The sequence below is a fragment of the Zalophus californianus genome, chromosome 2 (genome assembly GCF_009762305.2).
Source record: "Zalophus californianus isolate mZalCal1 chromosome 2, mZalCal1.pri.v2, whole genome shotgun sequence".
Classification (NCBI taxonomy): domain Eukaryota; kingdom Metazoa; phylum Chordata; class Mammalia; order Carnivora; family Otariidae; genus Zalophus; species Zalophus californianus.
The window spans coordinates 68402840-68427435 of NC_045596.1; the positions used below are offsets into that span (position 1 = coordinate 68402840).

The 24596-nt window shown below is 36.3% G+C and overlaps 1 protein-coding gene across 5 annotated transcripts in view; it reads right to left on the bottom strand.

Annotated features, from left to right (window-relative positions):
* WDFY3 (WD repeat and FYVE domain containing 3) overlaps positions 1–24596 on the bottom strand; it is a 266868-nt gene that overhangs the window by 23819 nt on the left and 218453 nt on the right. For 3 of the 5 annotated variants that reach the window (XM_027599904.2, XM_027599903.2, XM_027599900.2), the window contains 12 exons: positions 22538–22591; positions 19854–20022; positions 17238–17401; positions 14591–14739; positions 13385–13505; positions 12767–12852; positions 11097–11177; positions 8129–8183; positions 7750–7869; positions 6263–6380; positions 4974–5080; positions 3273–3426 (listed from right to left, as the gene is read on the bottom strand). In XM_027599904.2, the coding sequence (XP_027455705.1) occupies positions 3273–3426; positions 4974–5080; positions 6263–6380; positions 7750–7869; positions 8129–8183; positions 11097–11177; positions 12767–12852; positions 13385–13505; positions 14591–14739; positions 17238–17401; positions 19854–20022; positions 22538–22591 (1378 nt within the window). The remainder of the gene's footprint in view (positions 1–3272; positions 3427–4973; positions 5081–6262; positions 6381–7749; positions 7870–8128; positions 8184–11096; positions 11178–12766; positions 12853–13384; positions 13506–14590; positions 14740–17237; positions 17402–19853; positions 20023–22537; positions 22592–24596) is intronic. The other 2 variants (XM_027599902.2, XM_027599901.2) reach the window with 2 other exon arrangements.

Consider the following 24596-nt stretch of genomic DNA (forward strand, 5'->3'; position numbering starts at 1 on the left):
AATCTTGTTCTTGTCACTGTTATTTGATGGCTTATTGACAATATGATATGAAGTGAGAAACACAAAAATCAGTTTATTGTTTAAAGGACTGTCTTGACTTGGCTGGAAAAATTACCATATGACTTAAGAAAAAATGAAACAATCAAGTTATTACCACCCCTCCCCCTCATTATTCTCAGTCCACTCCCCTTGAAATACCACCCAAGTCCCCAGACTTAAAATATACTTTTCAAAAAATATGCTTATCATCCCAAAAATTTATGCAATTTTATTTCACCTGTACTATCTGCAATTTTAAAATTCAAAGGGAACATTCTGCAGTATACTCTTGATCTGATTCTGGTACTCTGCAGCTCCCCTCCATGTAGATCTACATCCAAGTGTATAACATAAGACGATGTAACTCATCCAAGAGCCAGGGAAAAAACCCAAGTGCTCTTTGTTTTACATCATTTAAAGACAGTAAAGATAATAAATAGTATTTTGGGGTTTTTCGTTTCTTTCTTTTTTTTGGTAATTGAAGTGAAACTTACCTAACACAAAATTAGCCATGTTAAAATGAACAATTCAGTGGCATTTAGTACATTCACAATTTTGTGCGGCCACCACCTCTATCTACCCCTAAAACATTTTCATCACCCCACAGGAAAATCTTGTACCCATTAAGCAGTGGTTCCCCACTCCTCCTGCCCCCCTGTCCCTGGGTAACCACCAATTTGTGTTCTGTGTCTATAGATTGACCTGTGCTGGATATTTCATATAATAGAATCATAAATTATGCCATCTTTTGTGTCTGGCTTCTTTAACTTAGCATAATGTTTCTGAGGTTCATCCATGTTATAGCATGTATCAGTAATTCATACTTTTCAATGGCTGAATGACATTCCATTGTACGTACATTCCACAATCTGTTTATTCATTGATAGACATGTGGCCTGCTTCTACACTTGGCTACTGTGCATAATGCTGCTGTGAACAGGTGTGGATATGTACTTTGCTTGAGTCCCGGTCTTCAGTTCTTTCAGACACAGACCTCAGGGTGGAACTGCTGGGTCATACGGTGATTCTATTTTTAACTTTTGAGATGCCACCAAGCTGTCTTCCACAGCTGCTGAGCCATGTTACATCCTCACTAGCAGTGCATGAAGCTCCTACTCTCTCCACACCCTCATCAGCTCTTGCTCTTTTCTGTTGCTGTGGTTTTTTGTTTTGACCACAGCTATCCTAGTGGATATGAAGTGGTACCTCACTGTGATTTTCACTGGCATTTCCCTAATGAACAATGATGTTGAGCATCTTTTCATGTGCTTACTGGTCATTTGTATAACTTCTTTGGAGAAATGTTTACTTGGGTCATTGGTCCATTTTTTAATTGGATTATCTTCTTGCTGTTGAGTTTTAAGAGTTCTTTATATTCTGGACACTAAATCCTTATGAGATATATAGCACTTGCAAATATTTTCTCCCATTCTGTAGGTGTTCTTTTCACCTTCTTCATAATGCTCTTGGATACAGAAGTTTTACATTTTGACCAAGTCCAAGTCATCCTTTTTGTTGTTGATGCTTGTGCTGTTGATATCCTACCTAAGAATGCATCAGCAAATACAAGATCACGGAGATTTATGTCTTCTTCTAAGAGTTTTACCGCTTTAGCTTTTTTTTATAGCTTTAGCTCTTATATGCAAATAATGTTTTTTAAAGTGTGTGATTTCATGGAAAGAAGATGATTTATTATGAAGATGAGCATGATAAAAATACATGACCCTTTCTTAATTTACTTATTTAAAACTAGATAATTTAGTTCGGTTTGTAAGTGGTTTGGACTAAAACATTTTTGCAACACATTAGTATAACTCTGTATTTCTGAAAGATTGGGGCTCTTTCTGTGCCTATTTTTCTCTTTGAAAGTGGTGTCCCCAGGGAAGAGAGCAGCATTCTCCAAAAGTGGTTTGTAAGTGAACACAGTAAAACACCAATGTGCATCCATATTCAAATGCTGTGTAGGCATGTGCTGTTTTTCTCTGTTCACCATCTATTCTATTCCTTTAAGGAGCCATTTCCCCTACAACTCCAAGGCCCAGAACTTGGTGGTTTTAGTTGCTCAAAGGTGAGCTCCAGGCCTGATCACAGGTAAGGAGACTCACTTACAGGTCTTTTGCTGGGGCTATTAAGAGAGTCTTATTATCTTTGCCATTAGACTTGGAGCTATAATTTTATGAGGTTAGAACTGCCAGTGGACAATTAACAAAAACTATTTTTAAAAAGAAAAAACACTTAGATGTATCGGATATGAACATTTCCCTAAATTTTCTGTTAACAAAACTTTGAGATAGTAATGATTTAGACGTTGAACTCTTCAATACGCTATGAGGTATGAAAAATATATGAAAATAGGACAAAACCTGGCAGGAACATTCTGAAGTGGAAACAATGAAATTCTGATATGTTTTAAAAGAAATAGAAACCTAGATCAGCAAACTATGTTCTGAGAAACTGGAGCCAAAATCAAATCTATTTCCTGTAACTGCTGAATTATACAAAGAGAGCAGAGTACTGATGAAATTTCTCTCCTTTTTAGGACTATTGATTTGTTTCTGTTTTTCTAGATAATACTACCCTAACAGGATAAAGAAGAGGAATTAACTTATTCTAAAATTCTAATTTTAGAACATATTAGCATGCAACCTGAGAATGCCTCAGGCAATACGTGAGATTAAAACAATACATGAGGGGCGCCTGGGTGGCTCAGATGGTTAAGCGTCTGCCTTCAGCTCAGGTCGAGATCTCCAGTTCCTGGGATTGGGCCCCACATCGGGCTCCCAGCTCAATGGGGAGTCTGCTTCTCCCTTTCTGTCTCTCTCTCTCTCTCTCTCTCAAATGAATAAACAAAAAATCTTCAAAAAAAAACCCAATACGTGAAAAATGTGGATATATCATTTTTGGCTATTAATTTGAACTGTAATGATTTTTAAATACATTTTCACCTCCCCTTTGTTTTTACTGAAATCACAATGTTCTGACCATTAGATGCAATCTGTGTCAATTTTAAAATTTTTCCAAGACTCCACATTTGAAACAGCTATTTGGGGCATAAATCTATTTTTTTTTTTATATTTACTCCCACACACCCAATTATAGTAAATAACAGCTGCTCAAACCACAATGAAGTCTTTCCTTGTCAGTATGTACTGCAGACAATATTCAGGAAAGTGACATTTCTATTGGTCCTTTCCAGGTTAATGTTCCTAAGACAGCGCCACAGCTGTACATACCTAGATCAAAGTTGTTGGAATTGAACAGGAATTCTGGTAAGTAAAAAAATTCGGGGATAAGTTCTTTTACATCTGCCATGTTGTGCTTTGATGCTGAATACCAGGCCTCACGTACACTGTGGAACATCCGGTCAGCCAGGTCGAAGTGGCCTCCCTGTGGGCAGAAGGAGAAGGCACCGCCCTGTTAGAGCGCCATCCCCACCTCACGGCTTCTGTCAAGCTCACAGGCTCGAAAAACCCAAATACATACATTTGGTGACAATTCCATTTCCCACCATCCTACGTCAAACACACAAAATCTTAAATAATCACAAAAAGAAAATTCTTTTGGGGGTATTTCTGACAAAGAGCGCTTAATGCATGTATTTTGTAATCAAAGTGAAATCCAAATACAAAGACTTTTAAAAGTCATTAAAAAACTGGTTTTTAGCGAGAGGACAAGAATATAAGGAAATATGAATTCTTCCATAGTCTCATGATGCTCGCCTAAAACAAACAAAAAACCATAATTCTAATGTTGCCATCTACAGTTGGAAATATTCAAGTTATATATATGCTTGACTGATTTTATAAATTAACATGACATTCAAGTTCTCACACTGCTAAGAATTAGGTGAAAAACTAAGAAAGTGATCAAAAAGTTACAGATGTAATGAATTCAAATAGAAAAGGGATTTCTTACACAGCCTCAAGGATATAACACACCTTCCTCAGTCAAACTCCCTATTGCTGTGTTTTCAGTGGACACAGTATATCTGTTTTTATGCTGAAGCTCCCTGCAGGAAGATGCCGAAGTCCATACAATGGCCCCGCTAAACCTGCCACAATCTGGCCCGTTACCTCTTTGATGTCATCCTCTGTGAAGTTCCCCTCCACTTACTCTGCTCCAGACACAGTGGCCTCCTTACTCTTCCTAAAACATCTCGGGCACATGCTTGACTTGGGGCCTTCGCATGGACTGTTCCCTCTGCCTGGAACACACTTTCTCCAGATTATCCGCATGAGTAACTGCCTCACTTCCTTCAAGTTTTTGCTCACATGCCACCTTTTCCACTCTAAGTGAAACTGTACTGCACCCTCCTCTACCTCCCACTCCCCTGCACGTCCCAGCCTCCCTTCCCTGAGCTCTACTTTCTGACAGCATGTATTATATTCTAAAACACTTTAAGATGTATTATTTATTATTCTTGTCTGTTTCCCTCAACTAAGATATATAAGCGCTACAAAGCAGGACTTTTGTCTTTATTCATGGATATCTTCCATGTACTTAGAACAGTGCCTGGTACATAATAGGTATTCCGTAAATATTTGCTGAATAAATGAAAGAGAATGTGGAGAAAAGCAATTATAATGAAGAAGATAGCAAATGAGCTAGACTGTATCACTCTTTTTAAAATATTTGTTGCTAATTTAAACCTTAGTTAAGGCTGAATTCCATATATACCTGGTTGGAAAGCACATGGTACTTGCTTCTTTGACTAAAGGACCCTGGCTCTTGTTTAGTATAAACAAATTCTAGTTTACTCATCAATTTTGATCCAGTGAAATTCCACTTGAATTATGTTTGACTATTTTTTGTGACTAAAACTTCCCAGGGCTTCTTGTAAGGCAAGATAACATCATTTTTTTTTTTTTTAAAGAGCAACAATTTTAAATAGAAAGAATGAATAAAATAGAAAAATACTAAATTCAGAATTTTACCTGCAGCCTTAAGAATATCTGTGTGAAAGGCTCCATCCTTACTAGGTACGAAGCCACAATCATTGCAGATGAATAGTGGGTCCCATAATGGTAGGCTGGAGTTTCTCCTGTTCAAAAAAATTAAAGCATAATTGAAAACAAAAGAGTAAATGTGAAAAATAAAACTGGTACTAATAGGCTTGAAAATGCTAACACACGTGATAACTGTAACACTAAACACAACCGGTATTGGTGTTTGTAGCATGAGAACATTATGGCACCACTACCCCTCACTTACATATCTGGCAGTAATCCACACTGAGTATAACTCAGTGCCTTTCCCCACAAACTTAGCCCATCTAGCAATCCATGGTTTGAGGTTTACTGTAATAGATAAGCCTTAATAGCAAACCACCTTCCACTAAAGCAGGATATTGACTTGCAGCTCCTTTTTATGAGGTTCTGGCTTTGCAATGATCTATTTCTATAAACTATTGTCTATGAATATTATGCAATAGTTATTACATACTCTCCTTGGCAGGAAAAGAAGGGTCCACACAGGGAATACTGTTGGGCTTAGGCTCAGTTTTTCTTTTTTTTTTTTTTTCCTTTGTTTCACCCATTTGCTGAGGTGGGGGGCAACACATGATAAACATTAAACATAACAGGGGCACCTAGGTGGTGAAGTTGGTTAAGCACCCGACTCTTGGTTTCGGCTCAGGTTGTGATCTCATAGTTGGGAGATTGAGCCCTACATCGGGCTCTGTGTTCAGTGCAGAGTCTATTTAAGATTCTCTCCCCTTCTCTGCCTCTCCCCAGCTCGCACACGCATGTGCATGCATGCACACGTGTTCTCTCCCAAATAAGTCTTTTAAAACAAAACATTAAACATAATAAAGAATAAGTGTAGTTTTAGGTTATCTATTATTATACTATTATTATTTTTAAAGCAAAAGGATTCCAAAAAGTGCCTCAATAAAATAAAAAGTTTAATTAAGGAAACCGTAGTTCCTGGCTTAAATATGATTAGAGACAAAGGCAGGTTATCTAATGGGAAATTTCTGACCTACACAAAACAGACACTTAGTTTTCTGCCAGTACCTGATAAGCCATCTAAAACATGCCTTCTAAGCATGGCCATCAGTTGGCATGCAAAATCTGATAGCTGTATATATGTGTGAATATATAACTTATACAGATGTAATAATACATAAGCAATTTGGGGAAAGATACAGGGATGTCAGACCACTAAAATAATGGCTTATGTTTGAAACTGAGTACGAAGTCCAATGACAAGACAAGTTACTTACCATTAGGATCTTCCCAGTCTTTATACCGCTTCTTATATTGAGCTAATCGTTCATCTGTCTGTGCTCCCATTGGCTTAGCCAGGTTTCTAAATGTCTTGGGATTAGTAAGATCTACCTCCTAAAATACAAAATGAAATCCAATTCCAAATTACTATACACCTCTCATTCTCGCCAACATAGGTACAGTGGTTATAGCAGATGATTATTTATAAATGTCTGTCACACTGGCAGAACAGGGCTCCACAACAATGCTATGTACCTACTGGTTATCCATATTTTACAGATAGGGACATGGCAGTTTGTTAACTGGTTCAGTCTGAAGACAACCAGTTTGGTTGAATTAAGTATTCACAGAAGACACTCAGGATCCAGGCTGGAGATGAGGAATAAGAGAAAATCCTTCCCTGTCTTGGCGAGGACACAGCAGGGGACTCGACACAAAAGCCTGGAATTCATCTTTATCCTCCATCACCCACGTAACTGGAGCACCAAATCTCCTTTCTTTTTCTCTTCCTCTCCTCCCCCATTTCACCCCAACTTCACTTCTGAGTGTTCTCTTCTGAGAGGTGATCAGGAAGTGAAATGAACTAGAGCACTTGGTAACTCATTCACCTCTGAAAGACATCATACCAGACCACGTGACTTCCAAGTGAGATGGAATCTTTCAGTCTATCTACCACGGATTATTTTAAAAGTTCATTTCTAACTGACCTAATTCATATAGAGAACCAAATTTAATTAATTAAAAGAGAACCAAATTTACCACCTGGGGTTTTCAAAGTAAAAATCTGAAATATGTACCAGGGGGATATTTAATGTGTCCTTTTAAAGGGCATCACGACAGCCAAACTTGTACTTTAAAGGAATCCACATCCATGAATATAAGTCAAGTCAGTACATTTGTCTGCTCAAAATCTATATACAAAATCCCTCATTAATACTTTTTTGGTTAATTCAACAAAAATTAAATTGTATGCTAAGTACCAAGCACCATTCTATTGTTTGGGAATTTAGAGATATGGGATTGTCTTTGCGCTCAAGGGATATACATGTAGGAGCTACTTTGTGAAGGGTACTGTGCTGAGGTTTCTAAATTCTCTCCAAATTGTGATGACCATTCACTGAATAATTTTAAACAGTGATGACTCAATTATGTTAGTGTTTCTGAAACTGGCTGCAGTGCAGAGGATAGAGGCGACACCCAGCAGGGGATACAAATTAACTAGTACTTAAGAAAACCAAATAGATATTATGAATAAATAGCTAAAAAATTGGTCAATGACTTAAACTTTGTACAAGTCCAAGCTAAAACTCTTCTCATCTTCTTGTAATAAGTGCCGGTTGAGGACTTGAAATTATAAAAATTATAAATTATATTATCAATTAAATTATAAATTATAAAGCAAGTTAAACATTGGAGCAAGTTAAGTACCTCTTAATTACTTTTGCAAATGTGTTCCACTTACACAAAATGATTTGAGATTTACCTCTGAGTCGTAATCTGCAAGGATCCAGGGGAAGACAGGATACTGCATGAGATCATTATACGATCTGCCAGCCAAAGTGTTCAAGTGCATCAAATACTGGAAGTTGCTGATTTCACCTCTCTTGGAAAAGATAAAGATTCATTTCAGGACCATTATTTCTATTGTGTTCACTTTAAAAATTTTTTAAATGCAAAATGACGTAAAAGTTTCTTTCTTGCAGATTTCATAACAATAAAACACTTGTTTTTCCCAAAAAGAACAAAAAACAAAGTTTTTTTTAATGTATGTATTTTATGGATTGTTGGAGTGCTTTTAACTGTATGACTTATACCATTTAACTACAAATTATGAATGAAGCTTATATGTTCATTAAGCCTACCTCCCATCTTTGAGTCACAGACTTCTCTCCAACCAAAGTGCTAAGCAACCCAGATCTAAAAACAAGAAATAATTAAATTTTAGGTGATATAATTTTAAATCTGAGTAATAATCAAGTTGAAAATTTAAATCATCTGGTCCAGGAATTTTTCAAACTATGGAAGACCTATTATAAATGGGTCACGAAGTCAGTTTAGTGTAATCAACATTTTGAAATATGAAATGACATGGAACTAAACTGAAGAAAACAGAGAACACTGAAAGGCATCACGTACAGTAAGGGAAAGTATTCTCAGTCACTTCTGTGTTAGTATTTGTAACTCAGTTTGTGGGTCCTGGGATGCACTATAAAGTCTATTTTTTACTATGGGTTATAGCAAGAGTTTGAAAAACAATGATCTAGTCCAACTGTCTACCTTTTACAATGATCTATACAGAAACAAATTCAAAGACATTAAATTGGAATAACTGAAATAGTATACATAGCACATTTCCTAAAAGAGATGTTGGAGAGCGAATAAAAGTATGAATATTTTATGAGAGGAAAGTCATTGCTGTTCAGGTCATTTGAAATTATGAACTTTTTCAGATATTAGATGTTCCTAGAATGCTATCAAACCCTCCTTTAGCTTTAACTGCTTTATAGTATTAGTAATTAATGATTTGAAGATTGTGACTTGGTCACTGAACCCACAGGAAAGCACTGAACTATGTATTTTACTGTCTGAAAGGAAATCAACAGATCTGTAAACCTTAGTTCTTAAACATTTCTGGCTCAATAGTACAGGTAACACTTTCCATTTCTAGGTAAGTTCTTCCCATCACGCAAACTGAATGTACAGGAACTCTCCCTATAAAAAGAGCTATGTCGACTCCTCAACTTTATAAGAAAGGGAACAACTGAAAAGATTAAGTGGAAATGAATTTCTGCTTCTTGCCTTCGAGCTTTTAACAGATCTTTAAGTAAAGAATTGCCAACTCAGCACAGAAAGTAGCAAGAACGATGAAATAAAAAGTTGAAGATTATTTAAGCAGGTGAAAATACTGGCAAACTTAATTACAAGTAGAAAAAAAAGGCTCAATGTGCTGTAAGGGGACCTTTTATTTCCTGTTATTTATCTTAACAACAACACAAATGATTAGGAGCAGAACATGTTCTGAAGTTAACAAAAGCACATATTTAGCATTTGTATTTGCTAAACCTCAGCTAAAAAAAAAAGTAAAGCAACAATTTAAAAGAGAAATACACACATTTAGTATAGTTAGATGCACAGACTAGAATCAAATTTTATTTACAAATGACAGAATCCCTAGTGAAGTTTTAAGTGACTTTCTTGCATGTTGCAATCATTTGTAGCCCAAAAGCATTGCTTCATTTCCAATGAATTATAAATGGCTACCAGTTCCTGAGTGACTATAAATGGATTCTTGAAATGGCTGTATCATCCAGAAGGACTTTCTAAGATTAAATGCAGGTGAAATGAGCATAAAGGAACCACTGCTAGGTTTGAGCACATAAAAACAAAAGTTTAAATTTAAATGTTAAAAACAAAATTAAGGGGCGTCTGGTTGGCTCAGTTGTTAAGCATCTGCCTTCAGTTCAGGTCATGATCTCAGGGTCCTGGGATTGAGCCCCGCATCGGGCTCCCTGCCTGCTTCTCTCTTTCCCACTCCCCCTGCTTGTGTTCCCTCTCTCACTGTGTCTCTCTCTGTTAAATAAATAAATGAAATCTTAAAAAAAAATTAAGAGAAAACTGGGCAATTTGCAACAAATATAACAAGCAAAGGAGTAGTAATACATTATTATAAAACCTCCCATACAAATTGATAGTAAGAACTCAGAGGAGATGTCAAGTAGACTTATTGTGGTGATCATTTCTCAATTACACAAATATCATATCATTACGTTGTATACCTGAAACTACTATAATTATATGTCAGTTACATTTCAATTAAAAAAGAAAGTCAAACCACCATCACCACCACCACCAAAAAAGAACTCAGGAAAAAAATAGGTGAAGTTATGGATAATTCACAAATGAGGATTTTAAGTGGCTAACAAACATATACAGTGCTCAAGATTGCTAAAAGAAATGCACATTTAAAAATTGAGACAGCATCTCATAAAATCAGTAAAAATGAAAAGATAAATAGAAAAAGCGGACAAGCATCTACTGAGATAAGTAAACTTATCCACTAGTGGTGGAATATAGATACGTATAATTTTTATGGAAATCAAGTTGGTTTTGTTTATCAAAAGCCTTAAAATTCATATCTTTTTTTCACTAAGGAGATTTTACCCTAAAAAAATAATGAGCAATCACACTTGTGTAATTAGAACAAGGAAACCTGACAAATGTGAAGTATCCAAAAATAAGAGAATGCTTTATACATACCATGAATAGGTAGTAAGTAAAAGTAATATTTCTGAAGAATTTTTTTTTTTTTTTGAAGATTTTATTTACTTATTTGACAGGGAGAGAGAGAGCAAGAGCAGGAACACAAGCAGGGGGAGTGGGAGAGGGAGAAGCAAGCTTCCCGCCGAGCAGGGAGCCCGATGCGGGGCTCAATCGCAGGGCCCTGGGACCATATCCTGAGCCGAAGGCTGACACTTAACGACTGAGCCACCCAGACGCCCATCTGAAGAATTTTTTAAATGCAGGGGGAAACAGTTACATACAACACTGCATAGAAGAATAAAAATCTGTGTTTAGAGTATGAACTCAATGATGCAAATGGGACTATATGCTGCTTGAAAAACTTCAGAAAATCCACCAAACTGTGAGTGCTGATCTGACAGGAGTGTCATGCATACCGTGTCTTTTTCCTTTTAAGTTTTCAGTATTTGAAACATTTTGTGCAACCACTAGGAGGGGAAAACACTCATTAAAAATATTAAATGATACTGTGCAGATGCAAACCATCCTAATTTCACTATTAAACTATGATGCAAGAAGCAAACAACCTACCCTTGCTCCACACTTGTGTTCGGTCGTTGCCCAGACACTGACTCTGAACTGTCAGTAAGAGATGGCACGACAGCCAAAAACCTGCAAAATTTAAAAACGGCATAAAACTGGAAATGAAGTCAAAGTCAGGACCTAATGGGAGCCTCAGAAAGGATGATTCATTCAGAACTCGACTATTGCATTTACCCCTCCACTATCCAGTAAACAGCAGGCAAAAGGAATACACAATAATTGGAATACTCTGTTATAAAAAAGGGTCAGATGATGGCTTCCAAAGCCAAGTATGAAGGGCCACGGCAAAATCTATCATTCTGGATTTCAAATATGCTGTCATATTACTGGAAGAAAAAGCCCTGCAACACTGATGCACAGAAACTGAGTCAACTTAATGAAGTCCTGAAGAGTGATTAACAGCCAAATATTCACATGACAGCATGTAACAATGATAGCTAAACAATGACAGAACAGGGACAACACTAAACTAATGAAGATACATCCAAGGTAAGTAACTTTATGTGACACTTCTACATCTCTTTCAGAGTTGCTCACAATGTCAACATAAATATTTTAAATGTGGAAGAGAGTTACAGGAAAATTCTCAGAATAGACGTGGACCTTGAACTTGGCACATACACAGACATTTCTCAGAGAAAGACAAACTCATCTCCTTGTAACAGCTGCTAATTATGAAGAGCAAATAGTTTCCTCGTGTTGAAAACAACATCGCCTTTAGGAGTAAGACAGATAACTAAAATTTCAGTCACTTTATCAGCTCTTCCCACATGTGAAAGGAGTTCTGGATTACCAATCACCATCCCCAGGCACCTTGTCTGAAGAACCCCCTCATCCCCTTGTGCTCACAGGTAATATTACTGTACCGCAATGATAAGCAACGTTGCTTGGCATCAGACATTCCTCACAGAAGTAACGTGAAATATAAAACTTCCCTTAGTAGAGGGCTTGCTAGGATCTATACCACCCTTCAAAGAATAAGAGAAGGTGTCTCATATCTGTGATCTGTTCATAAAAGTCTCATTATTCATACATTCAAAAGAAATATTTTCGAGCACCATGATACATACTGCTTTTTCTTTTACAAGGCAAATTTTAAATATAGCTTACCAAAAGTACAATATGATTAGGTTAGATTAACTGCTTTATTTGGCTATGCTACTTTTTTGAGGATGAAGATATCAACCTCTCTTCCAAGGCCAGAGAAGGTCTCATGTAATTTCTAAGAGTGATTAACAGCTAAATATTCATCTGCATTCAATGCAATGTATGCGATGCAAAGAATGGCACTGTCTTCTTTTTTGGTAAATAGGAAAGAAGCCTATTTTGATCCTGAAGTATTATTTTTTTAAGCTACAGTTTCCTCATTCTTTTACATTTAAAGACACAGGACTCAATGGTAAAAGTAGCTTCTGATGACATCTACTATAGTGACCAGAAAGATAAATGGTATTTCACAACAGAATAGCATCACTTTAAAAGCTAATTAGAAGAATCACGTTTCAAGAGGTTGGCAAAAATGAAACCAACATTTTCTTCAAAGAAGTTAATTCATTGATCTCAAATCCTAGACTTTTAAAAAACTAGCTTATCTGGTACTAGTTTCACTTCCACCCCCTCCCATGATAGCATTATCAAGTACTCCTAATAAACAATACCTTTGATAGACTTTATTTCTAATTCCTTTCTGAAAAGCAAGGAGATAATTCCGTCCATCTCCAGAGAAAACCTCCACAGCAATAGGCTGAAATGATCAAAGAGAAAAACATTAAGAAAAACACAAACAAGGTTATATATTAACTTTTCCACTATGAGTATCTATAATGTTGAGGAAGTTAACTTTTTAAAGAACATTTTTAGAGTCATGAATTCCCAGCAGATTAAATTACAAAATAAACAGAGCCAATGTGCTCTTAAGTTTTGTTTCTAAAATCTTTAACAGAATAATGGCAAGATAATTATAAAACGATAATTGGAAAATTATAGTGAAGATGCAATTTTTATGTTAAAAGACAATTATGTTGATCTGGATGCTATAGGGAAAGATGGACAATAAAGATATTACCCAAGTTTTAGGTTGTGCTTAAAAAAAAAAGAGATGTATTATACAGAGTTGTGCACCCATGTGACATGAGTTTGCCTATCATAAAATCATCTAAGGAAATACTGTAAGGGACAGTGTGGATCCTATGAAGTGGCAAGTATAAGTTTTAAAATAATATATCCTCTGAAAAAAGGAAGATGACAAAGTGTTTAGTACTACTAAATCAACTCACCTGCAGGAGATACCTCCTTTTATGTACTTCCTTGATATCTTCATATGCAAAAATGCTGCATGTTCTCTTGAGTTGACTGGGGCCTTGCCTGGCTCCTCTAGGGATAATTGGCTCATGCATACTATAGGCAGCCAAGAGAAAAAAAGATAAACAAAAACACAGCAAGAGATAAATTCATTGTTCAACAAAGGGTGTTATTTTCAACATATGAACAGGAGCAGGGTACAATATAACAAAATACTGAGTTCTAAAAAAAAATGTGTTTAATAGAAAAATGTATCAGCTACTCAGTAAACAAAGAACCCTGTTTGATGAATATAATTTAAAATATCCCACTATCAGGGCCAACTTATCTACCAGGCACAGCAGGTACAGTGCTTTTAGGGGCCTGAGAAAATGTTTTAATTTTTTTTTAAATCAGAAGAAAAAAATTGAACTTTTTGGAAGAAAATGGTTTAATGTATAATATGAATATATTCATCTTTAAAGCAACACAATCACAAAATATAATTTTTAATATTTTTATATGGAGCAAGGGGCCCATGGACATCATAATGTGGCCCCGACTGTTGCTGACAGGAAGTATTTGAAACCTCTCCTAGGAATGGACCGCAGAGACCGTGTCTTAATTCGACAGTGTTAGGTGTTCAAAATGTTAGAGAGAGAAGAGCATGTTGACTTCCTAAGCCTCAAGCTTTCTGTCTTCCTTCTGGCTTTGTCTATGTTCTGGGTTTCTGTTCCCCACTATCATCCCATCAAAGGACTGGCAGAAGAAAAGGAAGATAAAACTCAGTTCCTGCCTGTGCTTTAGTCACGCTGTTTCGAGGGCACCCAGAAGACATGAACATTTGTTAGAGGACTGTGTCGTGACCTGCATTTTCTCTACAACTGTGTCTGTACTAAAATTTAAAAACAACAATTTGCAAATTCTGAATAAGTTTATAAATACACAGATTATAATATAAGGAACTTGGTGTGTGATGCTACTAATGCATAACAATAAATTTTATTTAATTTTCATTTTGATAAATAAGGCAAATGTTTTCTTACCTTGAAGTAACATATTACCCTTGTGAATATTTAATGACACACAAACTGAAAGATAACATTACTTCAAACACGATTTTCGGATTAAAACAGAACTCTGTAAATAGACAGCTATTCTCAAGATAGCTGTACTTTTCATCTCTTCGTTTATTTACTTACTTTGGAGGTAAGGTTTCAATATCTCTTATTTCCCTGGTTGCTGTCATTGTAAATCCATCAATCACATAAAAATGCTCTTTACCAAAAAGAAGTAGCCCCTCGCTGGTATCCAGGCCCTGGACTCGAGCACAGCGGTACATGTGCTGAATCTATAAAGAAAACCATAAACTTTCATTAATAAAGTTAACCAAAAAAAAATCCCTGATAATTTTTTTGAGATAACTGAAACAAAATGTTTTCAAATGTGGATTTAATGGGCAAACAGGGTTTTACCAAGGTACAGACTGTTATGGCATCCCCTGAGCTAAGCCTATGAAACCTGAGTTTAAGCATGTTAAAAAAAGAATCAGCTAAAACCACCATCTGATTTGTGGTTGAGTTCAGTAAAAGGAGACAACCATTTTACTCACATCCATACATCTACCCATCCAACCCACTTCTCCCACTATTCAGATTACTCGCTGTGTGCCAGGGACATGTGTACTAGGTTCTAGAAGTGATGAACACGTTAGATAAGGAAGGAGACATATACAATAAACTTGGCAGGAAAAAAAAAAGAGAATTGAAGAGTATATGTAAGGAGCTTAGGACTGTGCCCTTTGTGAGACAAGAGTGAAAACAGGTCTGTTGAGTCTAACAAACCTGAGTGAATTCCCAATCCTGTCACTTAGTTGTAGATTTAGCCAAGTTTCTTGACTTTTCTGGGCCTCTGTGTCTTCGTTTGTGATTTTCAGATATACACTGGCTTGTTGTGATTGTTACTGAGATAATGTACATAAGCGCGTAAGAAACTGTTGGTTGTCGTCCCTTCCACACAGCTCAATTTCATCTTTTTCCACAACAGTTCCTGGACGGGGACTGCGGCATTTGTCCCTCTTTGCTCCCCACCTGGGGTCCTGCTTGCCTGGCAGACTGCTGTGCCATCGTAAAAAGCCAAATTTGGCAGAAGTTGTATTTTCCTCATAGGAAGAAAGAGTCGCTAAATCTCTCAATGTAAGTATTGTTTTCTTTCCCAAAGGCAGGATTTAGTTCTTTCTTCCTTAAAAACTATTTCTTGCTAAAAATTATTTCTTGCTTGCTCAGTTCAACATGAGTCAAGGAAAAAATATCAGCAACTAAACTAGAGCCAAACAAATGTCAAATAAATGTCAGTCTGAATACACTTCCTGCACTATTCAAATTTAAAGCAGTTAGAGTAAAATCTGTACTCATGAGATTAAAAGTTTAAAAAATGACATTAGAAAATAGTAAAATACACAATTGTAGTCAATTTTCATCACATCTGAACTACTTGAATAATAAAAATGTAGAATGTTATAGGAAAAACACTGATACTTTAAGAAATCATCCCATTGTAGTGTAATATACAAACACAAAAATGTTTTTTCTAAGTGTATAGCTTGAGGAATTTTCAAATGCTAAAAATATGATATAGCCAGCATTCAGAACATTCCCAAGACTACAGAAGCCTCCCTTGTGCTTCCTTCAGACCTAATGTACTTCTCTAATTATATGATTATTTATTTATTTATTTATTTATTTATTTATTTGACAGAGAGAGACACAGCCAGAGAGGGAACACAAGCAGGGGGCAGTGGGAGAGGGAGAAGCAGACTCCCCGCTGAGCAGGGAGCCCGATGAAGGGCTCGATCCCAGGACCCTGGGATCATGACCTGAGCCGAAGGCAGACACTTAACGACTGAGCCACCCAGGGACCCCATAATTATATGATTTTTAAAAATATTTTCATTCAAGATTAATTAAGCTGTATATTTAAACAATTTTTGAAATTAACCCCTAATTTCTGACTATATCTTACTGGGTAAGATTTCAAGGGTTACATCAAGACGCAGTATGAGAGGCAAAAGAACATCCTTTTAAAAAGGTGATACAACACATTAATTAATTCTTTCCTTCATCTATTTATCTTTTATTTACTTAAGAGATCTCGAGAAATGAGACTGTATCCAGTGGGAGTTCCTAGGATGGAGATTATGCGAGTGATGGAGAGAAATGCATTTTGGCAGAAAATACAGTGAGTAAAGCAAAGAAAAGAAAGAGCGTTAGGAATGTAGCGAACTGCGGGGCACACAGTGCTGCAGGGGCCTTGGCTTCTAAGGCGGAGCCAGTGCAGTGAGCCCAAGAGGCTGGCAGGGTGTAGGAGGTCCAGAGGGAAACAGGAAGGTAGGGTAGTCTTCTGTGAGTGAAGGAGAACAGGGCTTAAATACGAGGCTGAGGATGACAGTACTGATGGGCTGAAGCTGCTCATAGATGGTTAATGAACTATGGAGGTGTAGAAAAATAGTACAAGGGCAGATGAATGAATGGGTTGTGTGCATGGGTTTGAAATAGAGAATGATTATGGCCAGAAGAACGGTCTAATAAAGGGTATAGAGATAGAGTGAACTAGGCATCAACTGCTAATATTGTATCTCATGAAACTCTGGGCGGTTTAGTGTGTTCAGACAGGTCAGAAAATCCTGAAAAGGGAGACGTAGAGTACTGAATCCAAAAGGCTGCTTCCTATTCACACTGTATTTCATTACAGAGGCTAAAATATTTTATCTTCTGCCACCAGGTAAATAGCCTATCGTAAAACGCAAACGAGTTACTTCAATGCAATCCTTACACTTTAGAAGCACAGTACCTTTTCTCCTTCCTCCAGGAGGCGGAGGAGGGTGGCATTATCTGTTTTCTCCTCCTCCTCTATAGAGCTGCCTTCGGCAATCTGGTCTTGTAGCTGCTCCTGGCTTTCCTCATCTCCTCCGTCAGGTGCAGACCGAGACCGTTTCAGAGGAGGCTTGACCAGACCTATAGGATCATAACCACGAGAGCCAGGTGACCTCGCAGGGACCATTTGGAAGCAGTTTGGGCTCCTGCGGTCCCTCCTACACATTTCCAAATTGAGATAACTCTGGAAGGTACAGGGAGGCAGCACAGTGCAGTGGTTAATGACAGAGGCTCTACAGTTAAATAGTTGTGTGACCCTGGACAATTATCTGCCTCTCTGAACTTGTTTTCTCATCTATAAAAGTGGAACAAAAATACTATTTATCTTAGGGGGTTGTGGAGGACTTAATGAGTTATTCATGCTCAGCATCATGTTTAATAGTAAATTCTAAATAAGTGCCAGAGGATGATGATAAACAGAGCTTAGCATAATTAATGGTAAGGACAGTACTGCTTATAGACAGGTGTCATTAAGGGGATACCATAAATAAATGATCAGCCACTATCAGAAACAAAATTAAAGGCAGAAAGTTATAAATATGATTATAAGAGAACTCCCCTATGTAGAGGGCCCCTGAGGACTATTTCAAGACTTATGTCACAAGCAACAGTATGGTCATTCATATACGAATGAAGGTGATCAAATCTTTATGTCATAAAGAATAAAATTCCTTAAAATACAGGGACAGATCATTTAACTTGCAGGTTAAGGAAACATTCTACTGTCTACATTTTGATAACTTTATGAATAATCACAGGAGGTGACAAAATCAATTGATGAGATGCCAAAGTATGAGAAGCATTCAAAATACACTCTAACCCCCACATTTAATTAATATTCTCTACTTGTTCCAAAAAAAGTTCAGTTACATCTACCAGTGATAGTTGCTCTAAGAATTCTGGAAAAGCGTTAAGTCATAGAACCTTATCCTTTGAGCATGAGTTATCAGAGGTTCTGCTTTGCCTTGAGAAGAACCCTCTTTTCATATATGAAAGAGTATAATAAATAAACTAGAGAAATCAAGTCCTGCTGAGAATATCTGTAAGGGGGAAAAGCTCCCAGTTGCATTGTCTTTTTTTTAAGTAAGCTCTATGCCTAATGTGAGGCTTGAACTCACAACCCCCGGATTAAGAGTCACATGTTTACCAAATGAGCCAGCCAGGCACCCCTACCGTTGCATTATTTTTAATAAATCAAAACGTCTAATTCTATGTCTACCATAACACCTTGCATAGCATAGTAGTGACACCAATTTGTGGGTTTAGGTCAGTAGAGATTAGGAAAACGGGGCCAAGACAAGTGAAGTGCTAATGACCCAAACACAAGTCATCTGACTAACTCTGAGTTATACCTTAGCTTATACTCAAGTAACAGCATTGGACCTACTTCTGTAACTTTGCTGGTACGATGTCAAGAAAATTAGAAGACTATAAACCCTCTCAACTACTAAAAGTTTCAAGGAGTCTATGAAATGTTAGATCAATTAGGAAATGCTTAATAAGTCACAGTCACCATGAGAGAGAAGAGGAAAATTATAATAATAAGAGAAATGGATCACAATTTTTGATGGTGTGTTTTGTTGACATGTTGACATCATATACTATCAATTTTTTAATCGATGGGATCTGAAACTGATTTTTAATTTAAAGTTCTTAATCTATATACCAAGGCTTTGTTTATAGACTATGCCAAGGACTTTTGAATTTATTGTGAATCAGAGGCTTAAAAGAGTTAAAAAAACAATAGATTTACTTTTCAATATTGACTAAATCCCCGTTTTGTGCTAGGTATGTGCCAAAACATCAAGTGAGAAGAAAAATGATCTCTGCCTCTCAGAAACTTATAATTTAGAAAACATAAACCAGTGAAAAATCACTGAAAGTGTTATGAGCAAATGCTACCTGTGGACAGGTGAGTGGGAAAAGGTTTCAGAGAAGGATAATTTGATATTTGACCAGTGTCTTTGAGGCTGGGTGGGGTTTGTTAGGATCCACATCATGGAGAAGCTGCAGGAAGTGGGCAGAGGGCACACACATATGTAAAAGTACAGAATCAAAAAGTCCAATTCATCATCTCATGTATGTTTTACTAAGATCGTAAAGCACAGATGTGGAATAATCTGTCTTAGCTCATAGGAAGAAAATGATTTCTTAACTGTTGTCTAACATGCACTAATAACACATTCAGTTGTTTTAATTTTACAAAATATTTATTTAGTTATCAGGGCCTTAAATTAAAATGTCAGGTGTCACTGATAATCCTGCCAAATGCAATAAAAACATTATCAGCCAAAAAGCACATTCCATCCATCTGTAGGCAATAACAAGCCAGTCTCTGTCTCGTTATTGTATCAGAATGAGCCAGTTCTGATACAGAAATCAATCTTAAAAAGAGTGAAATTGTAAAATATGTATGGATACTTTTATCCATATGGTTGGCCCTACGCTTTACAGTAGCTCCTATTTTCATAAAAATTCAAATACAAGAAATGCTCCAAAGTGATTTTTACTTCAAACAAAGAGGAAGGCTGACCTTTGACTTTAGCAATAGTGTCTTCACCATGCTCTGGTTCTTGCTGAGCAGCTTCACCTTCTGAACTCTCTACAATGGCATCTTGGACAATGGCTGGATTGCCAGAGGCTAGTCGCATGTAGTATTCTTTACTGTCATAACTTATGGCTCTTCTGTATCGAGCGGGTTTCTAAGAAATAACGGAAGAAAAGGATTCAGATAATTATTTTAAAGAATTAAAATATAAGCTTCCCGGAGGAAGGTATGGTATCAAAGGTATTCTTTATGTGTTACCTTTTTAAAGGGATTTTTAACAGACTGCATCTAAACACAGTAAATCCAAAGACTTTTGGGTTAAGTTTCTCTATTTTTAAATTGCACCGATTTTTAAAACATACATATAAAAAAACAGTATTGGCAGTTTTTCTTCGTGAAATAGAAATAAATCATCTCTAGTCAAATAACATTTTCATATTAGTATGACATGGCCTCACTGACATATTAGAAAACCTTCCTAAACAGTAAAGAGAACACCCAGTGTTGGAGAGCATCAAGTTGCAAGAGGATGTCTGGTTTGTGTGGAGCCTGGAACTTTGCTTCCACCCCACATAAAGTAAGTAGTCAGGCCTAAAGCCCATCCATTCAGTTGGAATCCTCTGTGCCAATGCTTACCTCAGATACCTGGAGGTAAAGACTCAGAACTGCACTGTTCTTCCCCATATTCCCAGTTCTCACTAAAACTTCAGAAATGGCCCAAACCTTCCACGAGTTCTAACCCAACATGGAATCAACCAGCTTCAGGCCAGATGGCGCTCTCTGCTTGGCCTGCTCCTCCAAGCTGATATCTTCAATTTGCTAAAACATCCTTGTAGTTTATTGTGTAAAATAATATGCTCCATAAATGTATTAACTAAATGAGTATATTAAGAACATATATAAGTCCATCTTGAAGAAGTTTATTACCTAGAAACATCAGAAAAGATTTGATATTTTGGCATATGATACAAGAGCATTTCTTTTTCAGAGTTAATATTTATCCTAAAAATACAGTCTCTAGCTAACCTAAACTTTTTTCTTAAAACCATAACATAATGAAAAAAATAAGGTCTAAAATGCCCTCAAAACTGTAAAACCATATGGAAAATTTAATATGTATACAGGTTCCTCAATCAGAATTAGACCCAGACTTTGGATTAACAATTTTAAAAAAAGATGGGCTTTGAAATATGCTTTAAAACCTCCCCTTTTTAGGGGTGTCTGGGGGGCTCAGTTGGGTGAGCGTCCAACTCTTGATTTGGGCTCAGGTCATGATCTCATGGGTCTAGAGACTGAGTCCTGCGTTGGGCTCCATGCTCAGCAGGGAGTCTGCTTGAGATTCTCTCCCTCTCCCTTTTCCTCTGCCACGCTCCCTGCTCACATGCATGTTCTTTCTCTAAAATAAATAAATTAAAAAAAAAACCCTTCACTTTTTAAACATTATTTCACTTTCCCATTTATAAAAATAGCTAATTAAAAATACTCTGTTGGCCTACTCTCCAAATCAAGTAGTCAATATGCATTATCCAAAATAATGCTTATTTCAAGCAAGACCTTTTTAAACAAATAATTTCCAACTCAAGTGGAAAACAAGTGTCCAATTGGTTGGAATATTTAGACTGAAATACTGAACCTATTTTGAGATAAAAAGCTACCTAACTGAAGTCACACTACCCTTCTTTTAAATTCAGGCCCAGAGTCAGGGAATCAAGAGAGCTGCAAGCTAACTGAGGAATGATATGCAATAAATGGAAACTGAAATATATAACATAGGAAAGTATTAAAATGAGGTAAAATGATACTGCAATGATGGAAGGACCAATCTGATGAGCAAACTAATAAGAATATTGCAGTGTTTTTTAAATGAAAGAAAGGTAGTAAACTTTGTACTATACCAATTCTTAGATGTTAGGTATAACAATTATCTTCAACTCAAAACTGTTCATTTTTAAAATGATGAAAGCATAGTTAGTGATGGGCAAGACAATGAATTAATAGATGTGAAACATCTACTTGGTTACTGACTTCAACTTGGAACTATGTTTTTTCCCTAAATATTTTGAGGTATATTTCTGCATTCTAAAGAACTACCTTTTTTACTTTTTTTTAACTGAATTATGTACTGAATCTTTCTGGAAAAAGAAAACAATTGTAAATTTTTAAACTAATTAAAATAAGTTAAAATTGTATTTTAAAAATTGATCTATGTATAACCTTAGTTTTCATTGTTCCTTCTGACTGAAAAAATAATTTTTAAAAGAGGATACTCCTTGCATTCTCAAGATACCCACAGTTTAGTATCTGGAAGAATTAAATGAACAAATAAAAAAAAAAGTTGAAGGTGTCAGGCTGCCCATTACTAACATGCGTCAGAACTTGTTAGTTTACACGTGAAGCAATATACATTTTACAGTGAGAGCAGTGAATACTCAGCCTGTTAGTGAGCAGCACACAGGCCCTAGAGAGCTAATTAGAACAAAGCCAAGAAAGACTAGAACATCTCTCAGCACGGATGACACTGACTTTTCAACTCTAAGGAACTTAGAGGGAGAACAAATTGAAAGTCAACCTTTTACGTTAGTCTAGCCTACCATGCACTAAAAAAACCAAAAAAGAAACAAAGAAATCTGCAAGTACTTTGCATTCTCTTATGGTAATTTGTGTTTTACCTTTTGAGGAATGATATCATCAGGTGTCTCGGGCTGTTTACTTGGGACCTCAGACTGAAAACAGGGTATTAAGTATAGATACATCAGAAAAAAACAACATAAAGAACACCACAAAAATAAAATTTTCATGAGGATTGTATGAAATATGGAAGATGCACACACTCAAAGAAAATTATTCTGATATCCTAAGTTGTTTGAAATAATCACTTAGCAACTTGTAATTATTTTTTCTAATTACCAAAAGTAGCTTTAAAGTAGAAACTACACTAGAACTCTCAAGGCTATTGAACAGGACTAACTTAAAAATCTCAGACAAAACTTCAGCCCAGGTGGCCAGTGTCATGGATGATTGACAGGCAACTCTATACGGCTTCAAAGGGAAAAAACTGAAAACAGGATAATAGAATCTAATGCTAGCTGTTACCTTCCACCTACCTTTCACTGTGCTTATTCCTACATCTGTTTTGTAACAGGAGCAACTGGTTTACACCCTGATCTCCAATACCCCATACCACAGAAATCAAGGGGTGCTTATTAGTGAAAAAACATCCTCCCATAAAAGCCCAATGCCCTATTTTATTACTTTCATAGCGACAACCCCAGAAAGGCTGAAAGCACAAGGGCGGCTGGGTCATCAGCCTCCAGACCAAAAGTTTTTGTAAAAAGTACTTTAAAAAATATTAGGTGGTTGCTTCATATTTTATTCTTAGAATAAAATCTCAGTTAACAAGAGGGCAACTTCTGTTGAGCTGTCGTGTGTGGCTTACGTAAACATACACAGATAGCTACATACAGACAATGATACTACTTCCAATTTTTCTTCCTTTTCACAGTTTTATCTGGAGATGACATCTAGTACTTTTCCCCACAGTAAATATGCATTGGCAAAATGATTTCACAAATGTTTTCTCCCTAAGCAAAACAAACACTGGACTACTAGGCATACTTTCAAATACTTCACATGGTTTTAATAAACATTTCTCTTTAAAAGCAAACTTTTAAAAACATACCTTGCGATGAAGAATAATCTTTTAAAATAGGGGTTTTGGCTATACAAGTACAAAATACAAATATGTGAACACACGATGGTACACTTAAGATGTGTATATTTCAATGTATGTAAAATTTATGTCAACAAAAAAAGAATTATAAACAAAAAATCAACTCTAATTAATAATATGCATGTGGAAGTGTGAAGGAGTGAAGGGTACTGATTCTGCAACTTTCTCTGAAATTCATTAAAAAAAACCCCAAGATAGATTGCTGGATGTGTGATAGACCAGTATAGCAAAATGGACCCATTACTACTGTCAAATGCAACTTTAATGTCCACTATTTACCGCCAACTAGAATGTGGGCAGGGTCTGACATGCATACTCTTTATTTTCTCTGCAGCATACAGTACAGTGCTGGTTTAATACATATTTACCATTGATCCACTGACTGAGGCTCTTATTTTATTCCAAGGCACAGCATTCAACCCATAGTAAAGAGATACACTGTACCAATAATTTCAGTATTATCATAGCTCTCTTTTACTTAAAATTTTATAACTAATTATTGTAATTATGTTTACACAGAAATCTTAAATTTTCAAAGTCAGAATTTCTAGAAAATAATTCTCTAGTCATTTTTCTTCAAAATTTTCTATAATGCTGGCAATGGAATTTCCTGAATGAGTTGTTTAGTTTCTTTGAGTCCTATGACATCTATAGATTACATAAAAAATATCTGTGGAGGGAGCCACAGGAGACTCCCTTCATTAGAAAAGGAACCTTCAAGTAAGTCAATTACCTCTCTGTCCCAAGCAGCCCTAAATTAAAAGGTAGATAGTGGGGTTTTCACCCCAATGGTATCTGCAAACAATAATAAATGTCTGAGATTATTATTCCATGAAAATAAATTCATGAAAATAAGGGGATCACAAAATCAAAACCTGGTTATCTGTGATTTTTTTTTAATGGCAAAATATGGAATCTCATTCTCCTTCCGTAGGATTCAGAATAATGAGACAATTGCTTAAGAGCCACTGGATTTTGTATTTTCATCATACCCCAGG